The 21,390-nt window shown below is 39.0% G+C and overlaps 1 protein-coding gene across 47 annotated transcripts in view; it reads left to right on the top strand.

Moving 5' to 3' along the window:
- The window catches only part of Nrxn3 (neurexin 3), a 1,550,418-nt gene that overhangs the window by 765,705 nt on the left and 763,323 nt on the right, over positions 1–21,390 (top strand). For all 47 annotated transcript variants that reach the window (XR_012907734.1, XR_012907733.1, XR_012907732.1 and 44 more), the window contains one exon: positions 7,461–7,580. Coding sequence is in view for 39 of the 47 variants with exons in the window: in XM_075948192.1 (XP_075804307.1) it covers positions 7,461–7,580 (120 nt within the window). In the remaining 8 variants the exon portion in view is untranslated. The remainder of the gene's footprint in view (positions 1–7,460; positions 7,581–21,390) is intronic.

Genomic DNA, 21,390 nt, shown 5'->3' with positions numbered 1-21,390 from the left:
GAGGGCTTTGTTTGACCTTTTAAAAATCACATTGATTCTTGAGGTCTTTGCTGTCTTGGACATTTTTAAAAAATGGAGAGATGCCATAATTTGGTATCTGTGGTCCAGGCACCCTCAGACTAGAGTGACTGACCAAGGTGGACTATCATACCAGCTATTTTGTCTCCCTGATTACACCTTCTCTAACTGGAACAGGGTGAACTCCTGTCTCGTTATTGCCATGGATGTCACTCCTGTCTTACCATATAAATTTAGACTTTGGTTCATGACCCATTGATGACTGCATTCTGCAGCCTGTTCCATAACAGAGATTCTCAGCAGTTCTGCAAGCCAAGTGAGAAGACAGAGTGTGCTGTACCTCGTAGCGGACAATGCTGGGAACATCATACCACTAAAGTCAATACATGAAGCAAATCAATTTATCTTGGATGTTGCTGGTTAAACACAGACCACAGATCAAAGGCTGCTGGGGAAAAGAGCTGCATGGGAGCATCTTAGTAATGTCAAACACTTCTCATGCCCATGTCACAGCATTGTATACTCTGTGTATCATGGAGGGGATAGACTGACTAGAGAGCATTGAGGTATGACTGAAATTGGCACTAATGTCTTGCCACTCATCATCCTGATTGTATGAGCTTCTCAACTGCCAGTTGAAAAGCCATGAACAAAGGACATATTTGGTAAGAGAGACTTTGGAACCTTGACGAACATTGACATGGCCCCAGTTCTACTTTCAACGCAGAAGCTGGTGCTGTCTTAGTGGTATTAATCAACTTTAAGTTGGAACTTTCAGACATATGTTTGGTGAAGTTCTGCTTAGGCATTGGGAACGGGACAGCACACTCTTTTACCAGGATCTTGTCCTTTATTATTTCAAGGGTCTGAAAATATAAAAGATGCTCTGTTAACTTCATTTTCTAGAGCATGAAGCAGAGTTGCCCTGCGCTGTAGAAGTAGATTTGAGGAGGGTTGGTCCTCAGATGAGAGTGTGAGACAGTTCTTGGGGTGAAAAATAATTCCAGACCAAGAAGGATCAGCCTTCAGATTACCATCTAATAAAAGAATTATGGAAACATACAACATTGTATTTCCTAGGGAAAGAAAAGATAGAGCTAGAAGTTAGACACCAAAGTAATGACGAGCTATGCAGTTCATAGTCATTGTAATATTTTCATTCTGATTTAGTCAAGGTTAGCTCGTATTAAAGGATAGGCAGTGGAAAAAAACTCCCGTACCCCAACAACTTCACCTATATGGCACATGTCTTTCATTTCTTTTCTTTCCTATAGTTATAATTTATATAGAAGATATAATGGCCAAAACATATATGTCCATTGAATATATGGCCATAGAATATACTCATAAGATATTCATAAGATAATATAGTTACTAATATCACTTAGAATTTTTTTCTATATTTAACACAATTTTATTTGAAACAATTATTAATTCCTGGGCATGGTGACGCAAGAATCTTATCTCAATATTTGGTGAATTTGATTGTACCTAAGTTTTGTTAGAAGGAAAAACATGATCTGCCATATACTACTATTTATTTTAATGCTAGGCTTTAAGGCAAGGTTTTCTCATGTAAGCTGCTATTGACAAATGTTAGGAGAAAATTATTTTTTAGGAAAACTCACTTTAAACACTAATGAAATGAGTCCTTCCCTCTCCATCTCTACCTTATCTACTTTATTCTTCTCCATCTCCCTCATTCCTTCCTGTCTTCCATCTTTCTCTCTCTTCTTTTCCCCTTTTTCTTTCCCAGTCTTTTCCCTCTAACCTTTCTTTTCCTCCTTCTTTTCCTCCTTTCTTCCTTCCCTTCCTCTTCCATCTTCCTTTCCTCCTTCCCCTCTCATCCCTTCTCCTTTCTCTCCTAAACACCTTCTCTCTTTTACCTCTCTCCTTTCTCCTTTTACTTCTCACCTTCCTACCTTACCTCCTTTGGATCCTTTATTCTTTCAGTCACTCATGAATGATTCATGAGTTTTTTTTCCAGACTGGTCTCACACTCGCAGAGATCTTCCTGTCTCTGCCTCGTGAGTGCTGGGATTAAAGACATACACCACAACAGCCCGGCAATTCATGAGTTCTTATGCTATAGCCGTGGTTCTCAACCTGTGGGTCAGGACCCGTCTAACAAACAAACAAAAATACTTGCATTATGATGCATAACATTATGAAAATTACAGCAATGATGTAGCAGCTATAGTAATTTTATAGCTAGAGGTCAGCACAACATGGGTACAATATGGCAGGTACATTGACTAGTTAAACAGGACAGACAGCTGAGATGTAAACCTACAACTTTATGTAGTTGAATTTTGACATAAGTAGCATGAACATACTACAAAAGAGAATTATCTTTTCAGTAGCATTGATCATTTTTGATACCCACAGAATAAACTTATAGTATCTTTCACTGTATATAAAAATCAACCCAAAGTGTTATAAACACTTAATAAGCCTCAGACCCAAACTACAGAACTACTAGAAGAAAACAAAAGGAAATGCCGTGTAAAATTTGTCTGGTCTCCTGCATGATGCTCAAAATACTAAGAACAAAAGAAAAACAAAACAAAAAAATGGTATTGCACGAAACTAAAAACTTTCACATAGTAATGGAACAATTAATAGAGTATAGATGCAATCTATGGATTATGAGGTAACATTTGTAAACTGAATATTTGTTGATAGGTAAATATCTCAAACGTGTAAGGAACCCAATCAATTAAGTAATTGGCAAAGAAATGATCCAATAAACAATGGACAAAAGACTTAAATACCAATGTGTATCAAGTATAAGAAGGTGTTCACTTCAGATCATTGAGGGAACAGAAATTAAACCACAATGAGTTAATAACTCACGGGATAATAACTGCTAAAATGACTATGATAAGCTGGAGGAGAGCAGAGAAGAGGGAGCTCTTATGTGTTGTTGGTGGGAATGTAAGTGAGTACAATAATTACTGACAACAGTATTGAAGTTCTTCAGAAAACTGAAAACAGAATTAGCATATGATATAAGAATGCTACTGCTGGCCACATACCCAAAGGAATCCCAAATCAATGTGTTAAAGAAATGCCTCTATTCTGATATTCACTGAAACATTGTCGATAATAGCTAAAAAGTAGAATTGACCTAGGTGTGGTCATCAGTTAAATGGATAAAGAGGTATGCCTCATATTACATATTTGGCTTTTGGAAGGTGAGATACTGTACTAACATCTAGGGACATAAACGGCCTGAGTTCAAGCCCTGGAGCCCATGTTAAAAGGTTGGAGGAGGCAGCTGGAAGAATAGGGTGGGGAGTGAATATGGCTAAAATACAGTGTATGAAAACTCCAAAGAAGTAATAAAAACTGCTTCAAAACAAAACAACATAGATAGTAGTAAGCACCTTCTATCTGTCACTGGAGGTCAGCAAGCCTACTCTGAATGATGAGTTCCAGGCCAGTGACAAACAAAATGGAAGACACCCAAAGAAGGTACCTGAGCCTGATCCCAGACCTCCATATATACACGCACACATGTGCACAGGTACTCCCACACGGGCATGCGCCCGTGTGCACATACGGGGGAACAAAAGAGAGACTGAATTCGCGGCAATGGTGATACAAGTGCTTATGCAAAGTCAACTGAGTGAGGCACAGAGAGACATGTATACGATCTCATCTGTATGGAATTTAAATAATTGAACTTTTGTGCGTAGAGAGCAGAATGATAGGCACAGAAACTGGGGGAAGAGGTGGATGCAGAGGATAGAGAAATTGATCTAAGGGTACAAAGTTTCAGTGAGCCAAGAGAACTAAACCTGGGTGGTCTATTGCACAGATTGCTTAGTGCACTAAATGACAATGCAATGCATTCTACGAAAGTTGCAAATGGAGCAACATTTAAGTCTTTTTCTAACTATACAGGAAGTGATTCACATGTGAGGTAATAAACCTACTAGGTATCCTCAATTAATTGATCATTCTGAGTTGTAAATATATAACAAAGTAACACACTGTGAATCATAAGCCTGCAAGTCCTATCTATCCATTAACAGAAAAAGAATCAACACACAGAATTAATTATAGATCATGTAGTTGTTAAGTCAAACAAACAAGAAGACTTGATGGAGAGCATGATGCTGGTGGGGGCGTCCTCAGTCAGGGTGCTTTGAACGTGCTGTCTTTGAGTTGAAACTTGAATAAAGACAAGTCAGCAGTTTGGAAAGCTGCGTGAGGTGTTGCTCACACTGTGGTTCCAGCAGGGATGAAGGAACTTGAGGACATAGATGGGCTTCAAGTCTGGAGCAGAGGACCTGAAATGTGAGCAAGGTGTCAGAAACACCTAAAGGGCCTGTTACAACTCAGATTTCTTATCGAACTCCCAGGTGGTAGGGCTACATGGGGCTTGGAATTGTGCTTGGCTCACAGCCTTCGAATGATGCCCCTGTCATGGGCATGGTAACAACACTCTGAGCAGCACATTGTCAGAGAGAAGGGAACGATGCTGGTGCACAGTGAGCTGGGGACAGTTGGTAGGAAATGACACAGGGATGGGAGGCAGGAGACTTCTGGTCACAACCTTGGAAAGAGGTCCACGTTTGGTTTCAGACTGATGTGCAGTCATTAAGCATTCAGCTGGAAGATGATAATGCAGTCAGTTGTTGAGTGTTGTCTGCATGTGTTTACCCTTATGGTATGAGGCACAGCTCAAAAGAATTTGGAAATGACCTGTACTTCCTTCTCTGTTTGATTCCTGACCAACCTTTAGCGGATGTTAAACATTTACATCTGCTCTCTTTGTAGACAAATGACTCAACTTCTCACTCATGGTTTAAAAGTATGAGACAAAGGAAAATTAAAGGTCGAACAGTTCATATCAGCTTGTCATATATTGAAACAACTTCCTCTAAGTGCATATAGTCCGAGTGCCAAAAGGACCCACCCGAAGCATAATACATGACTTCTAAAAGGCATGCAACAATCAATCTTTGGATAGCAAATAGATAAAACAAAAACATGAAAAATTAAAGGAAGATGTTATACTGCACAATAGAATGCTAAATTGGACATTATCACATGCAAAAATTAATGATGCAGATAAGGGCTGTGACCACTAAGAATAACAAGAATCCTGCTTGGAGTTAACAGAGAATCTCGAGGAGGCATGCATGCTGGTCCTTTAAACTGTTTAAAATATGGCAGTAAGAGGGGAGGAGAATGGCTTTTCTGTAGATTCAGTAACCATGCAAAGAATTACTGTGTTTGCTCGAAGTTTTCGCCTTTCAAGGGAAAGTCTTCCATGTGTTTCTGATTCTTGAGCACAGTTGAATTACTAGTCCATTGTCTGGTGAGAGCTGTTTGGCTAGGGAGCCCTGTGGACTTCCCAGAAGCTTTTATCCTTTGAAAGAAGCTGTCCTGATTTGCCATTGTTAATGAAACTCGCAGGACACAATGTTCAAGTGTAAGACCCACTGAGAACATGACCGTGTTCCTCCTTTCATCTCCGCATGGCGGAACCACACGGCAAAGAGGAGCCGCAGAAACCCAGCAGAGGGGCTGGTCCCCCGATGTTAGTAATTGTCTTGAACTTTCTTATGTCATCTCCTAATAGCTTTGTCTCAAGAGTGATGGCCTGCACTGCTTCCACCCTTCGTGAATAAATACAAAATGTCTTGCCACCTAAAAGGTGGACCCTCTCTAGTCCTTTATCTCTGTTGAGCACACATCCTTAAAATCCTGCAGACTTCCATTTAGCATTCTCTGCCTCTGTGAAGTTTAGCTTGTGAAATTCAATCGGAGGGAGTCATTGCAATAGACTTGTCTTCTTCCCTCTGATGAGTACTCTTGTGCCTTTGTTCCTGATGATGGCATTTGTTGAGCCAAAGGTCCCGTACCTTTTGCTGTGGATCGTGGGGAATCTGGAGTTAGCCTGCATATTGCACTGTTTCTTCTTAGCTCACCTATTTCTATTGATATTTACCCCAAGGTTAAAGTATAAGTTAGGACTAAAAAAAGAATGGTTGAAGATTGATGCCAGGCTAACCTCCCAAAAAAACATTTTAATAGTTGTCTGTATGAATGAAATTGTAGAACTTGTTTTATTTTTCTATTCCTATCAGGAAAATGTGAAAATTCATAGAACGCCTTGGGAGTAGATATTCTCTTAGAAATTATGTACCTGTACCATTATATTTACATATAATTAGGTAAAGACACATAAAAATAGAAATAATAAGAGATAAATGATCCCAGTGTTTAATACTTTCTCTTTACAACAAAATAATTCTCCCATATGTTCTGCTGTAGAAATGCCCCAGGAGAGGACATGCCCTATCCTGTATGTTGAATCTTAAGTACCAGTATGGTGTAGTGCAGTGGTCTCAAACTGAAACCTGCACTGAAAATTCTGAAGGTTGGGAAGATAGATGTCTGTCTCCCTCGAACTTTCCAGTTCAGCAGGTTCAGGATAGACCCCAAGAATTTGCGTTTTTCCAAAATCCCAGGTGACTCTGGGAAGTTCTGATAAAGTCAGGAAGCACTCTCCATGTTAATCTTTCTAAAGAAGCATTAATATTCTTTTTTTCTTCTCTTCTCTTCTCTTCTCTTCTCTTCTCTTCTCTTCTCTTCTCTTCTCTTCTCTTCTCTTCTCTTCTCTCTCTCTGTCTCTCTCTGTCTCTCTCTGTCTCTCTCTCTCTGATTTCAAGACAAGATTTCTCTGTGTAACAGGCCTAGGTGTCATGGAACTAGCTCTTGTAGACCAAGCTGGCCTCAAACTCACAGAGATCTTCCTGCCTCTGCCTCTCACGTGCACCACCACCGCCCTGTGGCATTAACATTCTTGAGGAAATATGGGACCTTAGGTAAATTGGTTTAGCACTTTAAATCTATGGAATGGAGTTTGTCATAATTAGCTATTTGAGATGTTGGGGGACTTAATAACATGATTTATGTGAATTACTTAGCACCTATAGAATACAGCACATTTGAGTTCATTTTCCCTCCTCCTCCTTTCTACTTATCACCATTCTAGCATCACAAAATAGACTTAAGGTCTTCTGATTTCAGAATAAAAAATGTGTTTTATTTCAATAGAATTATGAGAATACATTTTTTTATACTTTATCATTGTTCAATAACAAATCCCTGCCCCAAATGATACATCTTTCTAGTTGAATGATAGAACATTAAACTTTCATGCAAAGTCTACCTAAAGGAGAACATGTGTTCAGCCCTCTCCCTTTTCTGTGTAATTGTTGATAGTTTGTGGCCAGTATGTATTTTTGTCATACTTTGTATATACTGAATCCTGTTGCATGTACTTGGGTTGATATTTTTGATGGTTGTGTTTTTGAATGTTTGGGGCATGATGGTGATAGATTTAGGTGATGTCTTAGCTGACTGATTTTTAATGTTTCTTCTATTTCTCCCGACCTACACCCATTTTTGTACACTACCAGGACCCAGTACAACGTGTCAGGAGGATTCATGTGCCAACCAAGGAGTTTGCATGCAGCAATGGGAAGGCTTCACCTGTGACTGCTCGATGACATCATATTCGGGAAACCAGTGCAATGACCGTGAGTTCACACTTTTCCTACTGGCTCAGAGAAATCTTAACGGGCACTATAGAAAAAGATTGCACGTATAACTGTCCTTTATATAAATGCTCCTAATTTGTAAGTATAGAACACACACACACACAAACACACACACACACACAGGGTATTTAGTTCATGTTGGGCTAGATCCTATGATTACTATTTCACCCATCAGTGGTGTAACCGGTACATTAATTGACTTGGTTCTAAGAACGGACAGGTTACATGGAGGTGACCCAGTGCTTCTGCTGAATATGTTTTAGTGTCATGGGCATCTTAACTTGTGGCTTTACCTCCTTCTCATGGTATTTTCCTAGCCATGACCATTTTCAAGATAATCAAATTCTTGAGACTTGTTGAAAGGACTTGCCTTAGATGACCCTTTTGAGTATCTGATTTTTCTGAGCACAGTCTTCATGGTAGACTTGAACAACATGATCTAAATTCACTGGAATGTTTGGTTTTATAAAACAAGTACAGGAGATTAATATGTTGAAGAGTGAAGCTATATTGAAGAGTACACACAAGGGAGCCCATTATAATAACTATATATACACGTATAAAATCCATTGTGGCTGCTTAGTGTTTCTTGATTCCTTATTTATCAACTTTGACCATAAGCGTTGGTATCTCTTGAAGTTTCCACTTCCAGTTTCTCAGAAGCCTTGCGATCCACAGGTATTCTGGAGTCTTTGGTTTGTTAAAGGGGAACAAATGAGAAGCTGGCAATCTAGAGGAAAACATTATGTTCTAGGATGGCTGCGGAAAGGCTTGGCATCAATCGTTTTTTCTGAGTCCTCCAGTGTTACTGAGAATCCGGTTTCCATATTTATGATTTGGAAGAGCCATTCTACTCTGAAACAGGCAGTTATGTGCCATTCCAAGGTACCCGGGAGAATTGTGCTATCGTATTTTTCTTTTCCTTCCGATTTGTCCGTGGAAGGCTCAGTAGGACCCATTTGTTTTCTCCCACTGGTGGCATAATGCCTCTTTATCCTCACAAGCTTATTCCCATTGCACGTACATCCAACAGCAAGTAGGACAAAATGTCAAGGAAGAGACTTTGCACACAGAAAAAACAAAAAGGTAAGTTCCTCTGATGATCGTTGGTGTGCACAACCTTCAGAAGGTACGTATGGATTTTTCTGCCAATGCTTTATTGTTCTTTTTTCACATGGGCCAAGTGTTTTCTGGTCAAGAGTATCCAGGACTCTTTCTAGGTTTCTATGATTCGCTTCTGCTTCATCCCAGAGGAGACTGTTTCTCACACTTGAAGAAATTGTTGGTATCTAATGAAGTACTTGGACCAGAATTGGTAGAAAGCCATCTCTTTTTATGACACTAGCTTCAAAGCGTGAATACTTGGAGAAATGCATTTTAGATGTTAGTGTATCAACAAATCTCTTGGAGTTTCATTCATAGAAGACTTATGAAAACAAATCACTTACAGATTCTATTTGACTCATCTTCTTGGGGAGAATGTACAAAGGCTTCTGTTATTAGGTGTGATATGTACATGAATTGTGAATTGCTAAATGAGATAAGTACATAGAAGCCAAGTTTATTGGATAGGACTGTGAAGTTTGGATATAAGCTTTTAATAAAACTCAAGTCAATATATTAAAATATAAAGTTGAATGAAAGTATTACAGTAGGTGCTCTTTCAGGAAAAGATTGTCGTGCTAATTATCTGTAGGACTTTCTCTTTTGGAGTTGACATTAGAGTCAGTTTACTCTACCTAGAACCAGGCTCACTGCTTTATTTTGTAAACCACTGTTTTTTATATTGATTATGGCTCTTCTAGTTGTAATTTTTTGTTTCGTCACATAAATACATTCAGAATGAAGCTTACTGTCTGCTATCCTATGCCCTTCCTCATGCTAATGAATTCAAGAAACCCAGTCTGTGTAAGGAGTAGAATGTCATCTTCTGGTGTCACTAAAAGAGTTCAACAAGCTCATGGATAGCTTAAACCAAGCTAAGCCATGACTTTGTTGGAAGGATTAAAAGAAAAAGAAAGGATCAAATAAGTTAAGAAAAGAAGAGAGGGAAAGATAAAGAGCATATCGAAGAGGTGGAATTGAATTGTATGTGGAGGAACATAGGGTCTCTTAATAATTAATTGTTTGGGTGACTTGCATGCTACAAGCAGCCGGTCCTTGACCAAAATAATACACATGTGCATGGCATTGCAAATGAAATGCCATCAATAAAATCAGACATTTGCTTGACTTTGATTTTGGGAGTACTCTGTAGAATAGCCTGTCTGTCTATCTATCCATCCATCTATCTGTCTACCTATCTATCTTCTATCTGTCATTTATCTATCATTATCATCTATCTGTCTATTTATCTTTCTATCTTCTATCATTATCTATCTATCTATCATTATCTATTCATCTCTATCATCTATCTATCATCTATCTATCTATTGTCTGTCTACCTATCTATCATCTATCTATCTATCATGTATCTATCTATCTGTCTATCATTATTATCTATCTATATCTTTACCTATCATTATTTATCTATCATTATCTATTATCCATCTCATCTATCTATCTATCATCTATTTATCTATCCTTAATTAGTGAAAACATGCTGATTTATTACTGCACATCCAAGAAAAGCAACTTGATCAACAGGGAAATGGCTTGGTTTCGTATTTTCCATAATAGGTATTTAGTTAATAATATCCAAGTGACTTTTAAAGCACTAAAGAAGAGTATATGTGTTAGGATTGGGGGGGTCATTCATTCTAACATTGTTTCTAACACCAATGAGCACTGTATATTTATCAAAACTATTTTTGCTTTACAATTCTGAGGTGTTGTCACATAGATATTGCTTCCGGGGGTACAATGTACATTTAAAACTTTAATTCATGGTATGATGCAGCAACCCTCAGTGGTTTTCATTTTGTTCCACTATCCTTTGTGTTTGCATAGTGAGTTAATAAATGTGGTGGTGTAAATATCATCTCACAAAGATACAATAATCATTAAAGTGTGACACTTTTTCCCGAGCTGATTACTGTGTGTAAGGATGACTCCCTTGTGTGGGATAGAAAAGAAATCATCTGATTAGAAACTCCAGTATAATTGCTTTACTAACAGCTACTCACAGTTTAAGATATGGTCTTCCATTGCTTTCTGTAAAGGTAAAACCAGGAGGAGTTCCTTCTCTTAAGTCAGCTTTGAGGGCTTTTTGATACTATCAGAAACACCTTTGAGGTAATGAGGGATTCATAGAAAGACATAGATGTTTGCTAAGTAACATTCATTGAGGACAGTCTTTAGCTCTCCTGGGAACATGTCAAACCCATCATCCCTGCTCAGTCAGTACCATCTGAGGTCCAGCTGATAACACTTGTGTTTTGTTGAAGAACAACAAAAGAAATGAAACGTAGTAACATACTAGAAAACTTAGTAAACTTAGTAACTTTTTTTAATATAACATTTCCATTAATCTTTTTGAGAATTTAATACAAGTGTACAATGTATTTTGGTCATATTCACTTCCAACTGCTTCCTGTAAGTCCCCCCAGGTTCATTCCCAAGCCCTCCTAGCTTTGCACCTTCTTTTAACTTATAGTTCACTTTGTCCAGTTTGTGCTTCCTATGTACTTACTCATAGGTTAGATGTAGATCCATCCATTAGAGTATGACTAACATTCCATGGGGATCAGCTTAAAGAAAACAGATTTCCACCCACTAGAAGCCAACAGCTATCATTAGCTTCCCTACTAATGTTCTCCTTTCCCCTCCAGTCTAAAATACAGTTCTTAAAGAGACTTCTTTTTTTTTTGGGGGGGGGTATTGCATTTTCTATGGAATTGCAAGTCAAGACCAGGAGCCTGAAGCGTACTTCCATCATTATACTGTCAGGAGAATCGAGAGTCCTTTACCACATTGTATGGCAATGCTACTCCCATTCTCTCTCTCTTCCACATTGCACAAAATCTGTATCTTTTCCACATAGCTACATATGTTGTCATTTCTAGAAACTTCGTGAGAACACCAATATCGAGCCTCGCACATCTCTTCTTTCCTGTGTTCTTAACCACTTACCATGTTACGTTTGGAGTTGCATCAGTTCTCAGATCGTGTTGTTTCATTAGTGCTCTGGAGATACATGAGAACAACCCAGGCATATAAACAAGCCCTGAACACACCTTGATTGCCTGGGTTAGGAATGAAGCATTTATATTGGCTTTGTGGGATAAGAAGAAGGGAATTAATGTGGGGCTCCAGGTACCATCAGCAGATAGTTCTCCCGTGCTATACTGCTAACTGTACATTGCAGGCTGCTTGGTGGAGAAATTGCTGGGTTCACACTGGCATGTGATAATAGATGTTCTTTGTGTTCAACAGATCAATATTGAGCAGCCGTGGATCGTGCAGATAGTGGAGTGTGCGGCACCTTTTCAGGCAGTTTTCTGCAGGAGTGGCTATTAAGCTGCGCTGCTGGCTATTGATTGGCCTTTTCTTTTTATTTATTGTGTTGATCTATTTATCTGTTAATGTAGGTTGATGTATTGATTAAGACTGTTAAAAAAAGCACTTCCCACTTAGTTTGGAAAAAAACAGCAATAACTACATTATATAGTACGCAAACAAGTGGGTAGAAGTATGTATATTAATTCAGTCTCTAGGCTTTTTATGCATACATGAGCATCACACTTTTATGGTGCATTTGTGTGTTTGGCTAGGTGTTTCCACACCTCCGTATTCTCTTTCTGTCCATCCAACCTCATTTAAGTTTACTCATAAGGTTGTTCAGAATGTTCTTCATCTTTTATTAACTAGCCAGATATTTCCTATTCATAGACATGGCCATGAATAAGACATGACAGTCTCATGGGGGAATACACATGTCAAAGGATTTCAGTAGAAAAGAAATGAGCACTTTGTGGTCAGGAGCCATGGAGTAAAGTGTATGGGGTTCACATTCCACGAAGCAGTGCAGCTGCTCCTAGGGACATTTCCATTGAAGAAGGAAACTAAGCATCGTGTGAGTGTCTGGTAGGCAAATATGGTACAGAAGAAGAGAGTTTTCAAAGAAAAAAATATTCCAGCTATCAAGTCAAGTGAGAGCAAAGGCCTCTCATAGTTTAGAGTGAACACTTCTTGGTTTTTCTTCCAAGCATTATATTGTAAGTCACACATCTTTAAATTGCCTTCTTTGCTCTATTTGATTACCATTACCTGTTTTTTAAAATCTGAGTGGTATTATAGTATTTCCTAATCACTCTTATTAGAATCCAATATATATATAATGATGAGGAATAGCATTTTCCCTTTTTAACAACTGCCGTCTTGGATGTGTAGGACTCAAATTTTGACAGATGTCACTGAAGCATTAATGAATACTGATTTTGGAAATGTACTTGTAATAAGTTAACATTTGAAGAATTCAATTTGCATATTTAACGTATTCTAAAAGGTACACAATCATGAACTAATTTCCTTTAGAATAAAACTGACTTAAATGCCAGTCCTGTCTCTAACACTGTGAAATTCAATTGTGCATTTTAGCTTCTTGAAACATTGGTTTAAATAGGAAGGTGATAATAATTAGAAGCATGGTGGTAGTTTTATTATTATGCTAATAAGGTATTTGACATTCTTATCATATCCTTAATCTATCAAACATACTAGGACATTAATGAAGATATTTTCAATCTTTTAAGCCTCCCAAATCCTGAAGAAATAGGACATTATGTCTTGATCTTGACAGTGAGAAAACTGAAGTAAGTCACAGGAAGAAGCTGAATGGATACTTAAATCTGGGTCTCTTGGATAGAATAGATCTTATTCTTGCTAGCTTTTAGTTTATGCAGCCATTATTAGAAATAACAAAAGCTGAAAATGTGCATTAGTTATTAGGCAACGGTTCTTGACTTCAGGTGAACATGGTCTCTGTAGTAGGAGAGGCCGCTTGTTTATTCCCGGCTGCTCAGACCTGAAATAAACACACAGAAACTGTATTAATTAAATCACTGCTTGGCCTATTAGCTCTAGCTTCTTATTGCATAACTTTTACATCTTATTTTAACCAATCTCTATTAATCTGTGCATCTCCACGAGGTCATGGTCTACAAGCAAATTTCAGCACGTCTGTCTCTAGCAGCAGGTCCATGGCTTCTCCCTGACTTTGCCTCCTTTCTCTCAGCATTCAGTTTAGTTTCCCTGCCTAGCACTATTCTACCCTATCATGGGCTCAAGACAGTTTCTTTATTAACCAATGATATTCACAGCATACAGAGAGGAATCCCACATCAGGTCTCCATGGTCAACATATTTGACATGAAGGCCTGGTTCTGGGTTGTAAGTTTTATTGTCTTCTGGAATTCTGAATCCCTTGAGAGTTTCTGCTTTAAAATTCAGGTGAGGCATTTGAATTAGACTTTCTTAAGTTATTTTGACACAAGAAGAGTTCACTGTATCTCCAGATACTTAGATTCACATTCTCTAGATTAGATGTTATCTGTGTTACCTTATTACACACGTGTGTGTGTGTGTTTGAATGTGTTTATAGGAAAAGTACATGTGCATATGTCTGTGCATCCTTGTAGAACCCAGGGAGTGGTGGCCCTGTGTATTGTTAGGTTTTGACACAGGGTCTGTTCCTGAACTTGGAACTCACTATTTCAGCTAGATTGGCCAGCCAGCAAATTCAATGGATCCTCTGCCTCTTTTTCCCCAGGGTTAGGAATGTAGATTATGCCACATTTCCTGGTCCTCGTGTTTTCATGGCCTACACTTTGCCAACTGAGCCCGCTCCATAGCTTCATCTGGCCTAAGTCATGTAGCACAGTGGATGAGACCCTGGTGTGCATTGGGAAGGTCTACTCGGTTGATATCTTGAGTCTCGGTGTCTGTGGTACCTTGGGAAAATTAATTTCTGTATGCTTCTAAGAAGCAGATGTTTGCAGATCATACCTTATAAGACTGTCATAAATTGAGTCATATTTGAAGTGTAAGGCGTGGCACATGTCATAGCACCTGGAGAACCTGTTCTTCAAATTCATTTTCAAAAAGTTAAAAATATATCTCTTGCAAATGTAATTATCATAAAGTTAAATACAATGCTCATGAAAAATAGAATGAATGTGTGTCAAATTTATTTATTTTCTGAACAAGGGAAACAGAATGGTAAATGTGTAAGCAGCAGTATTTCAGGGGAATATTTGAAGAACTAGACATTTATAGGCATTCAAAATCATGAGGCTACAAACTTAGGATAGTTATAATAATGATGAAAGTCCAGAGACTTCAAAATCTCCTCCCTTTGGTGTTATGTCTATCACATGTATGTATGAATGTATGTATGTATATGTGTGTGTGTGTGTGCGCGCGCGCATGTGCGTGTATGTGTATACTGAAGAGAAATCAGCAGTAATCTCAGAGGCTGATCCCTAAATAATGAACAGTATACATCAGTGTTAGATTTTGCTACATCTCCCTATGGATGTACAGATTGCTTGTGTGGTCTGATAGGCAGTATCCTAAATGACGTTTAAAGGCACATAATTATTCCTTCTATCGTTTTCATAATTTTTCAATTTTAACCATTTTACCATGTGCCAACCACGGTGCTCAGTTCATCGTCTCCCTGACCCCCACTCTAACCTGCAACAGTCCCAGAAAACAGATGCAACTGTGATCCAGTTAGTTAAAAGACAGAGCAAGATGTATGGAGACAAATGATTTACTCCAAGTGAAGAATCTGTTAGATGGAAAGACAAAGATATTCCCATTTCTATTCACCTCTAAGTATGGGATCTTACCTGAGAATGTCTTCAGGACTTGTCAATGGAAGCCTGCTAATGAAGGCACATTGGAATACACAGGGCTTAGGCTCACATTGGCTGCACTAATTAACTTTTTGTGAACATCAATTCCACTGTAATTTCTAGTGGCTACCTTGTTATTTGGGAAAGGGCTATTTTCTTCTTTTCTTTTCTTTTCTTTTCTTTATTGGTTTTAAATAAGGACATCATGAGGACTGATTTTGCCAGTAACAAGACCAGAATTTTCAAATTGATTACATTTCTGCATGTTAAGGAGCAATAGACAGTCAGGAGCTAACAATGGAAGAGACAGAAAATCTTAGGGGAACCACAAGGAATCTCAAAGATAAGATCTGGAAGGCAAGGCAGATCCAAGAGAGGTATGCTTGAGAGGACAGCAGCAAAGGTAACACCCAAAGTCCTATCCTTGAGTCTGCCTTTTATTCTGGTTCCTACAGACCTCAAGGTCTTAAGGTTAAGGGAATTCTGAGAAAGGCAGGTCAAACCAAGGATGATCAAGAACAAAAGAGCAGATATTCCCAGGAACAGTTCAAGGGCTAGGGACTTTTAATTCTATTTTGTTGTCCATGACAATCACTTTTGCTTATAGTTGGCCTGGCACAAGGGCACTTGGAGTGTCCTCCATGTGAAACAGGCGCTGATATTAAACACACGTGCGACATCTGATTCAACAGGAGTGGGGCTTGCTTATACTTCTGCGTTGTGTAACTCTGCATGAAAAGAAGTGGAGACTCGGGTAAAACGCTGGCTTTTACAGAGTGCAACTAACAATTGGATCTACGACTTCAGGAGAAATACTCTTCCTGATTCAGGGTCTTATAGTTCATCAGGGGTTAGTATGAGTTTTTGGAATTTGTGGCCTTACTAATTTCATTTCTGTCATCTCTTCATCTCCAGAATGATGTATTTATATACATTTTATTGCTTATATTTAACTATAGCCCATTCATTTCTGCTATACTTGGCTAGTTACTTATTGACAGATGGCAATAATCTGCTGAGAGCCCGTTAGTTCACAGAAGATAATTCTTATAGTGCCTTGTTAGTATCATATAGATACGGTTTTAATGCATTTTCAGTAGAGACTCATAATTTCCTACATTTAAATTCACATCTAAAGATAAAAATGTAAACGACTTTATCTTGTCCTGTAAAATAGAGCTAACAAGTATAATTTCATTTCATTCTTTCAATTTCTTCTGTATTCTTTTCAGGGGTAAGAAAGAAAAAATTGTAGACAGAGAAATTCATGGATCGTTGATGTATAAAAGCAATACCCACCCCCATAGATACAACACCCTAGTTTTTTCATCTTCCCGGAGGCTTCCTTTGTGCCTCTTCCAGTTAGTCCTTTCTACTCCAAAACATTCATTCTTTGAATTGGTATCAACATATGTTTTTTTCACCCATTCTTAAGAAAGTGTAAATTGGAGCATGCAGTCTGTGATCTTTTGTGTGTGTTTTCTCTAGTTCTGTGTGATCTTTCAGGGCCTCTCCTACCTCTTAGCAATTGCTCGTCTAGTCAGCTGGCCTCCATCTTAGATCCCCATTTCTGCTTTTATGTCTAGAAATTTTCTCAGGAAAGAAAACTGGGAGCAACCTTATGGCTTAGCTTCTTTCTGTTCTTTCTTTTTGGACAAACAACTTTTGTCTGATGTCCAAAGCTCAAAGAATAGTATTCTGCCTGTTGTCTTTTTCCTGGTTCCACTGAACGAATTGTAAAGATCCAAGCTATTGTTCCATTTAGATGCAAGCAGATGTTAACTTTTTTTTATTCTGCATTCACCTTTGTAAGGTGAGATTGGGACAAAGTAGAAGTTTTTGGGGATGGGGAGAGGAGTCATAACCTGCAATACTCTGTGCTTTAAGCCACAAATTCTCAGAATAATTTCAAGCTTTGTATCAGCCTCAGCGGGTGGTATGCAATGACTGGAGACCCAATTGGTTCTTTTTGATTGTTGGAAAGGACTTCAGATCCAGTTATAGGCAGTTATGGGCAGCTGAAGGACATGCCGTAAGAAGCTCCATCCAGCACTTCTCCACCAGAATTTCTGTTCTGTGGTCTCTAGAGCTTTTTCCTTTCTGTCCTTCCAGTCCTCTGATAACACTTGATTATGCTCTGAGGGTGGAAGAATGGATTTGGCTCAAGTAACTAGTCATTCTCATTCTTTGTTTTATTTAAAATTATAGTTTGTTTTTGCCTCTGTCTTTATCCTGTGGGTCTTTGCCACCTGATCCATGTCACCTTGCCAAGTTAAATTATGAAATGTTTTCAAACAAAGAATTCAGAGACATAAGCAAAGTGGGTATGTTTTGGTGCCAGTGTTTCAGCTCTTGAATTCTCTTGGTTTGATCTCCAGTACAAGTCCACTCACAGTATCTTCTGCATGTCTACAGCCGAAGAGATCTTGTGTTACCGATGCCTTTAGTATTAATCATTGTTTTCTTTACTAATGAACTTGTACAAATCAACTCTTGAAAGCTTGGGAAAACATAAATAAAAAGCAGTATTAAAAAGCATCTAATTCTCATCACTTTGACCTTGTTTGGAATGTACCGTGTCAAGCACATAATAGATGCTCAAAAGCATCTGTTGACTGAGTGACTGAGCCTTGTGTATTTTCAAAGTCTGAGCTGTGTAAAAGTCCTAGTGTTCTTTTGATGAAAGGAACAGTGTTTCCACTAGGACTGGACATTTTCTTGTCTGAAGGAGTGCATTTAGGCATGCAAGAGTCATAATGAGTATCGCAATTTGTAATTTTCTTCTTCAAACAAAACATGGAAATGTCAAGATGTTTTCATATTTTCCCCCTGGTTCTCCTTCCCCCTCACAGAAAAACCTTTCAGTTTTTAAGCCATTGTCCACAGACACATTTATGTACAAGTGAAATGGTTTTACGGTGGATAGTGTCTCAAAGGACAGGCTCTTAGAGTATGTGTGTGGAGAGAGCCTCGTGGTCCCAAATAGTTTATGTCTTTCTTTCTATGAACACAGGGGGAGGCACTGAGGTTTACTTCCTATGATTGGATTCATTCTGCTAGTCTAGTCCTCTGGAGATCCACTGGGAGGGTGAAATGATTCCATCTGAAAATCCTTAGTTTCTCCTGAGTTTTACGTTGACCAAACCAATAGGATACAACTCAAAAAGCTAGCTGTACTATAGACTGAAAAATACAGAACATAAAGATTCGCTGACTCTTGCACACCCTGGCTATAAAAATTTTATGTCCCTGCAGGACAATCCATCGGAATCATAAGCCCTTTGTAAAACCTGTCAGGATGTTGGGTAGGAAATGAACGTGTCTGACTCTAAACCATCATTTCTGGACAATTCACAGAATGCTTTTTGAATCCAATCCTCAGTTAAATCTAAGTTTTTTAATTTTCCAGGGTATTCTAGCATTGGGCAAGTCAAGTACACATTTATAATATAAATAAAACTAAGTACCTCTGCAAATACAGCTATCAATAATTACAAACTTCCTTTAGAATGCTTTTCCTCCGATTTTTCTGATAAGGCTTCTCTTTCCAGACCCCTTTGTTTCTGAGTTTTCCTGGCACATAGCTGAACTTCAGACTGCATCTCAGGCAACTCGAAAGCTGTGTGTTTCCATAGCTGCGCGGATATATGCCCACCTGGGCCGCACACCAAGTGTCTCACCTCCTTTAAGGTTGCTTGGCAGCAAACCTCTTCCCAACTGAATTCTTGATATATACAGTATAATTTTATCCAGGAGGATGGATTTAGGTAGAGAGATGTCAACTGGAATTTATGTGTGCTTAGGCATAAGCTTTTACAAGCCTCTTTTATTTTTCTTCGCCTCTGCTGACCTACAATTCCTAGTTAGCCTCCCTCTGTGCCGCTCTAGTGTATCATAGAGTTAAAGCTCACATCACATCAGGTCCTTCGTTCTGGGGGCGCCAGGAAGAGGCACTTGGAAAAAGATACTCAATGCATGCAAATTTCTAGGACCAGAACAAATATATGAAGAATGTGTTGAAATAAGGAAGGTTAGCCAAATAGACGTTCAGAATTGCTCACAGTTTCATTCCACTTCCCACAATGCGCCCCGTGTAGTTCCAACATGTAACTTATTTAATTTGCGTTTGGATCAATTTAGCATCCTTTCTTATTATCTAACACTTAATGAACAATAAACATAGCTATAACCAAATTTCACAGCTATTTCTCAGTGTGGGGTAACATTTTGCATTTAGTTATGTTTGGTTTCCTAGGTAATATGTGATTACAGCTATGTTTTCCGAAGCTGCGTCTCTTGTCACGTTGAATGTTTTGGTGGTGCAGTCTTCATTCCTGCGGCAAGGCAGGAAGGGGCTGATGCTTTACCGTGAATGATAAGGTGCAAACCAACTGGCCAAGGACGGGGGCTTCAGAATGACCTCCCCGCTGCTCCCCTGAACAGGCTATTGTCGGTCACCATGCTTTTATTTCTGAAACCCATTCTGGTTTCCAGGTGCAGGCAAATCATCCCCAAATAACAATTAAGAGATTTTATGCTTTTGTTCACCTATAGCTAAGGTCCTCCACCCAATGTAGGGCAAATGCTACCCTAGACTTTTAACGTCTTCTATGATCTGCTTTTTGAGAAATCTGACTCCGAAATCTCAGCTCTTTAGATATTAATAGACTGGTGTGTCTTCAGGTAAAGCTAACTTCCTCACTGTCCCCGCCAATGTTCTGTGGTTATTATTCTCCTCCTCGCTGTTTCGGTCTGTCTCCTTTGAACCCCAAGCACTCTGCACAAGTCTCCCCTACTCCTGTGAGCACTGCTCACAGCTGCATTGATCTCTCTTCCCATATCTGCTGCATTTGTATTCATAAGTCAGAAGCAACGGGGTTGAGCACCTAAAAGGGATTCACTTGAGTATGACACCAAGAAGATGGGCTCAAACCCTGGCTCCGTTCCTTCTTAAAACACGGCCACCTTTGGCAGGTCACAAGCTCAGATAGGCGCTGCCACCATGTGAGCACACTTGGCAATAATAGAAGCAGGTCAGTGTCTAGCCTATGGGAGAGGCTTTGCACAGACCCAAGCCAGGAGTTAGGCTTCATGTATAAGTTCTATTAAAGTGCCATCAATAAATCACAAGTAGAAATCTGAGCCAGTAAGCCATCACTGTTTTCTCTTACCATATCTCCAGAGGCTCAGCTTTCCTACCTTGCACTGTCTAAGGTTCCCTTCTAAGGTGACACTGACTTGTCTGTCACTTTGTGTGTGGTAGGATACTAGGATCAGGTTACTCAAATGGCAATGATGTTCCTTGATTCTAGTCTTAAATTGAGACAAGCCCCTGATGGTGGGCCTGTATGATTTTCTAAGTAGGTTTTCAAAGACCCTCCTTTCTTTGCTGTAATTGTTTTAAGTGACCCAATACTTATGCAGTCTCCTGAGAACATCCAAAAGGATTCTGGACCTTAGTTACCTCATATATGATTGTTGATCCTTGCTAAGAACACAGAATTATTACTGGCTAGTCAGTCTTTGGCTCTTGTCACTTGTAAGACCGAGGGGACAAAAGCCACAGTCCTTGCTGACTCTGTTATTAGCAGATTTTAATACAATTTTAACTGCGTAGATTTAGCTTGTTAATAAAACAACCCTTCTTTAAAAAGCTGTGAGATGTAAGCCAGCCTAACGTTCACAGTGGATTATTGCAGATGATAATCTCACAGTCGCCTCTCTCCAGACCTGAAGGCCAGGCAAGGCCACACCACGTTTGCTACTCACCCACTCTAACTTTGAACAAGAGGCCACAAAGTGGAACTCCCATAGCCAAACCTCTTGTTCTCTATTGACAGTAAATTATTCACAGGAATAAAAACAAAACAAAACAAAGAGAAAAAAAAAGAACTGTGGGGTTTCTGGTTTATTATGTCCATGTCCTAATGTACTAACTGCTGCCTGCCATAGGCAGATCACTGCATATTGATCTCCAGGGGATTCTGACT

This window comes from Microtus pennsylvanicus, chromosome 14, assembly GCF_037038515.1.
Source record: "Microtus pennsylvanicus isolate mMicPen1 chromosome 14, mMicPen1.hap1, whole genome shotgun sequence".
NCBI classification, from domain to species: Eukaryota; Metazoa; Chordata; class Mammalia; order Rodentia; family Cricetidae; genus Microtus; species Microtus pennsylvanicus.
Note: the sequence above shows the minus strand (reverse complement) of the source record. Positions and strands in the feature narration are given on the sequence as shown.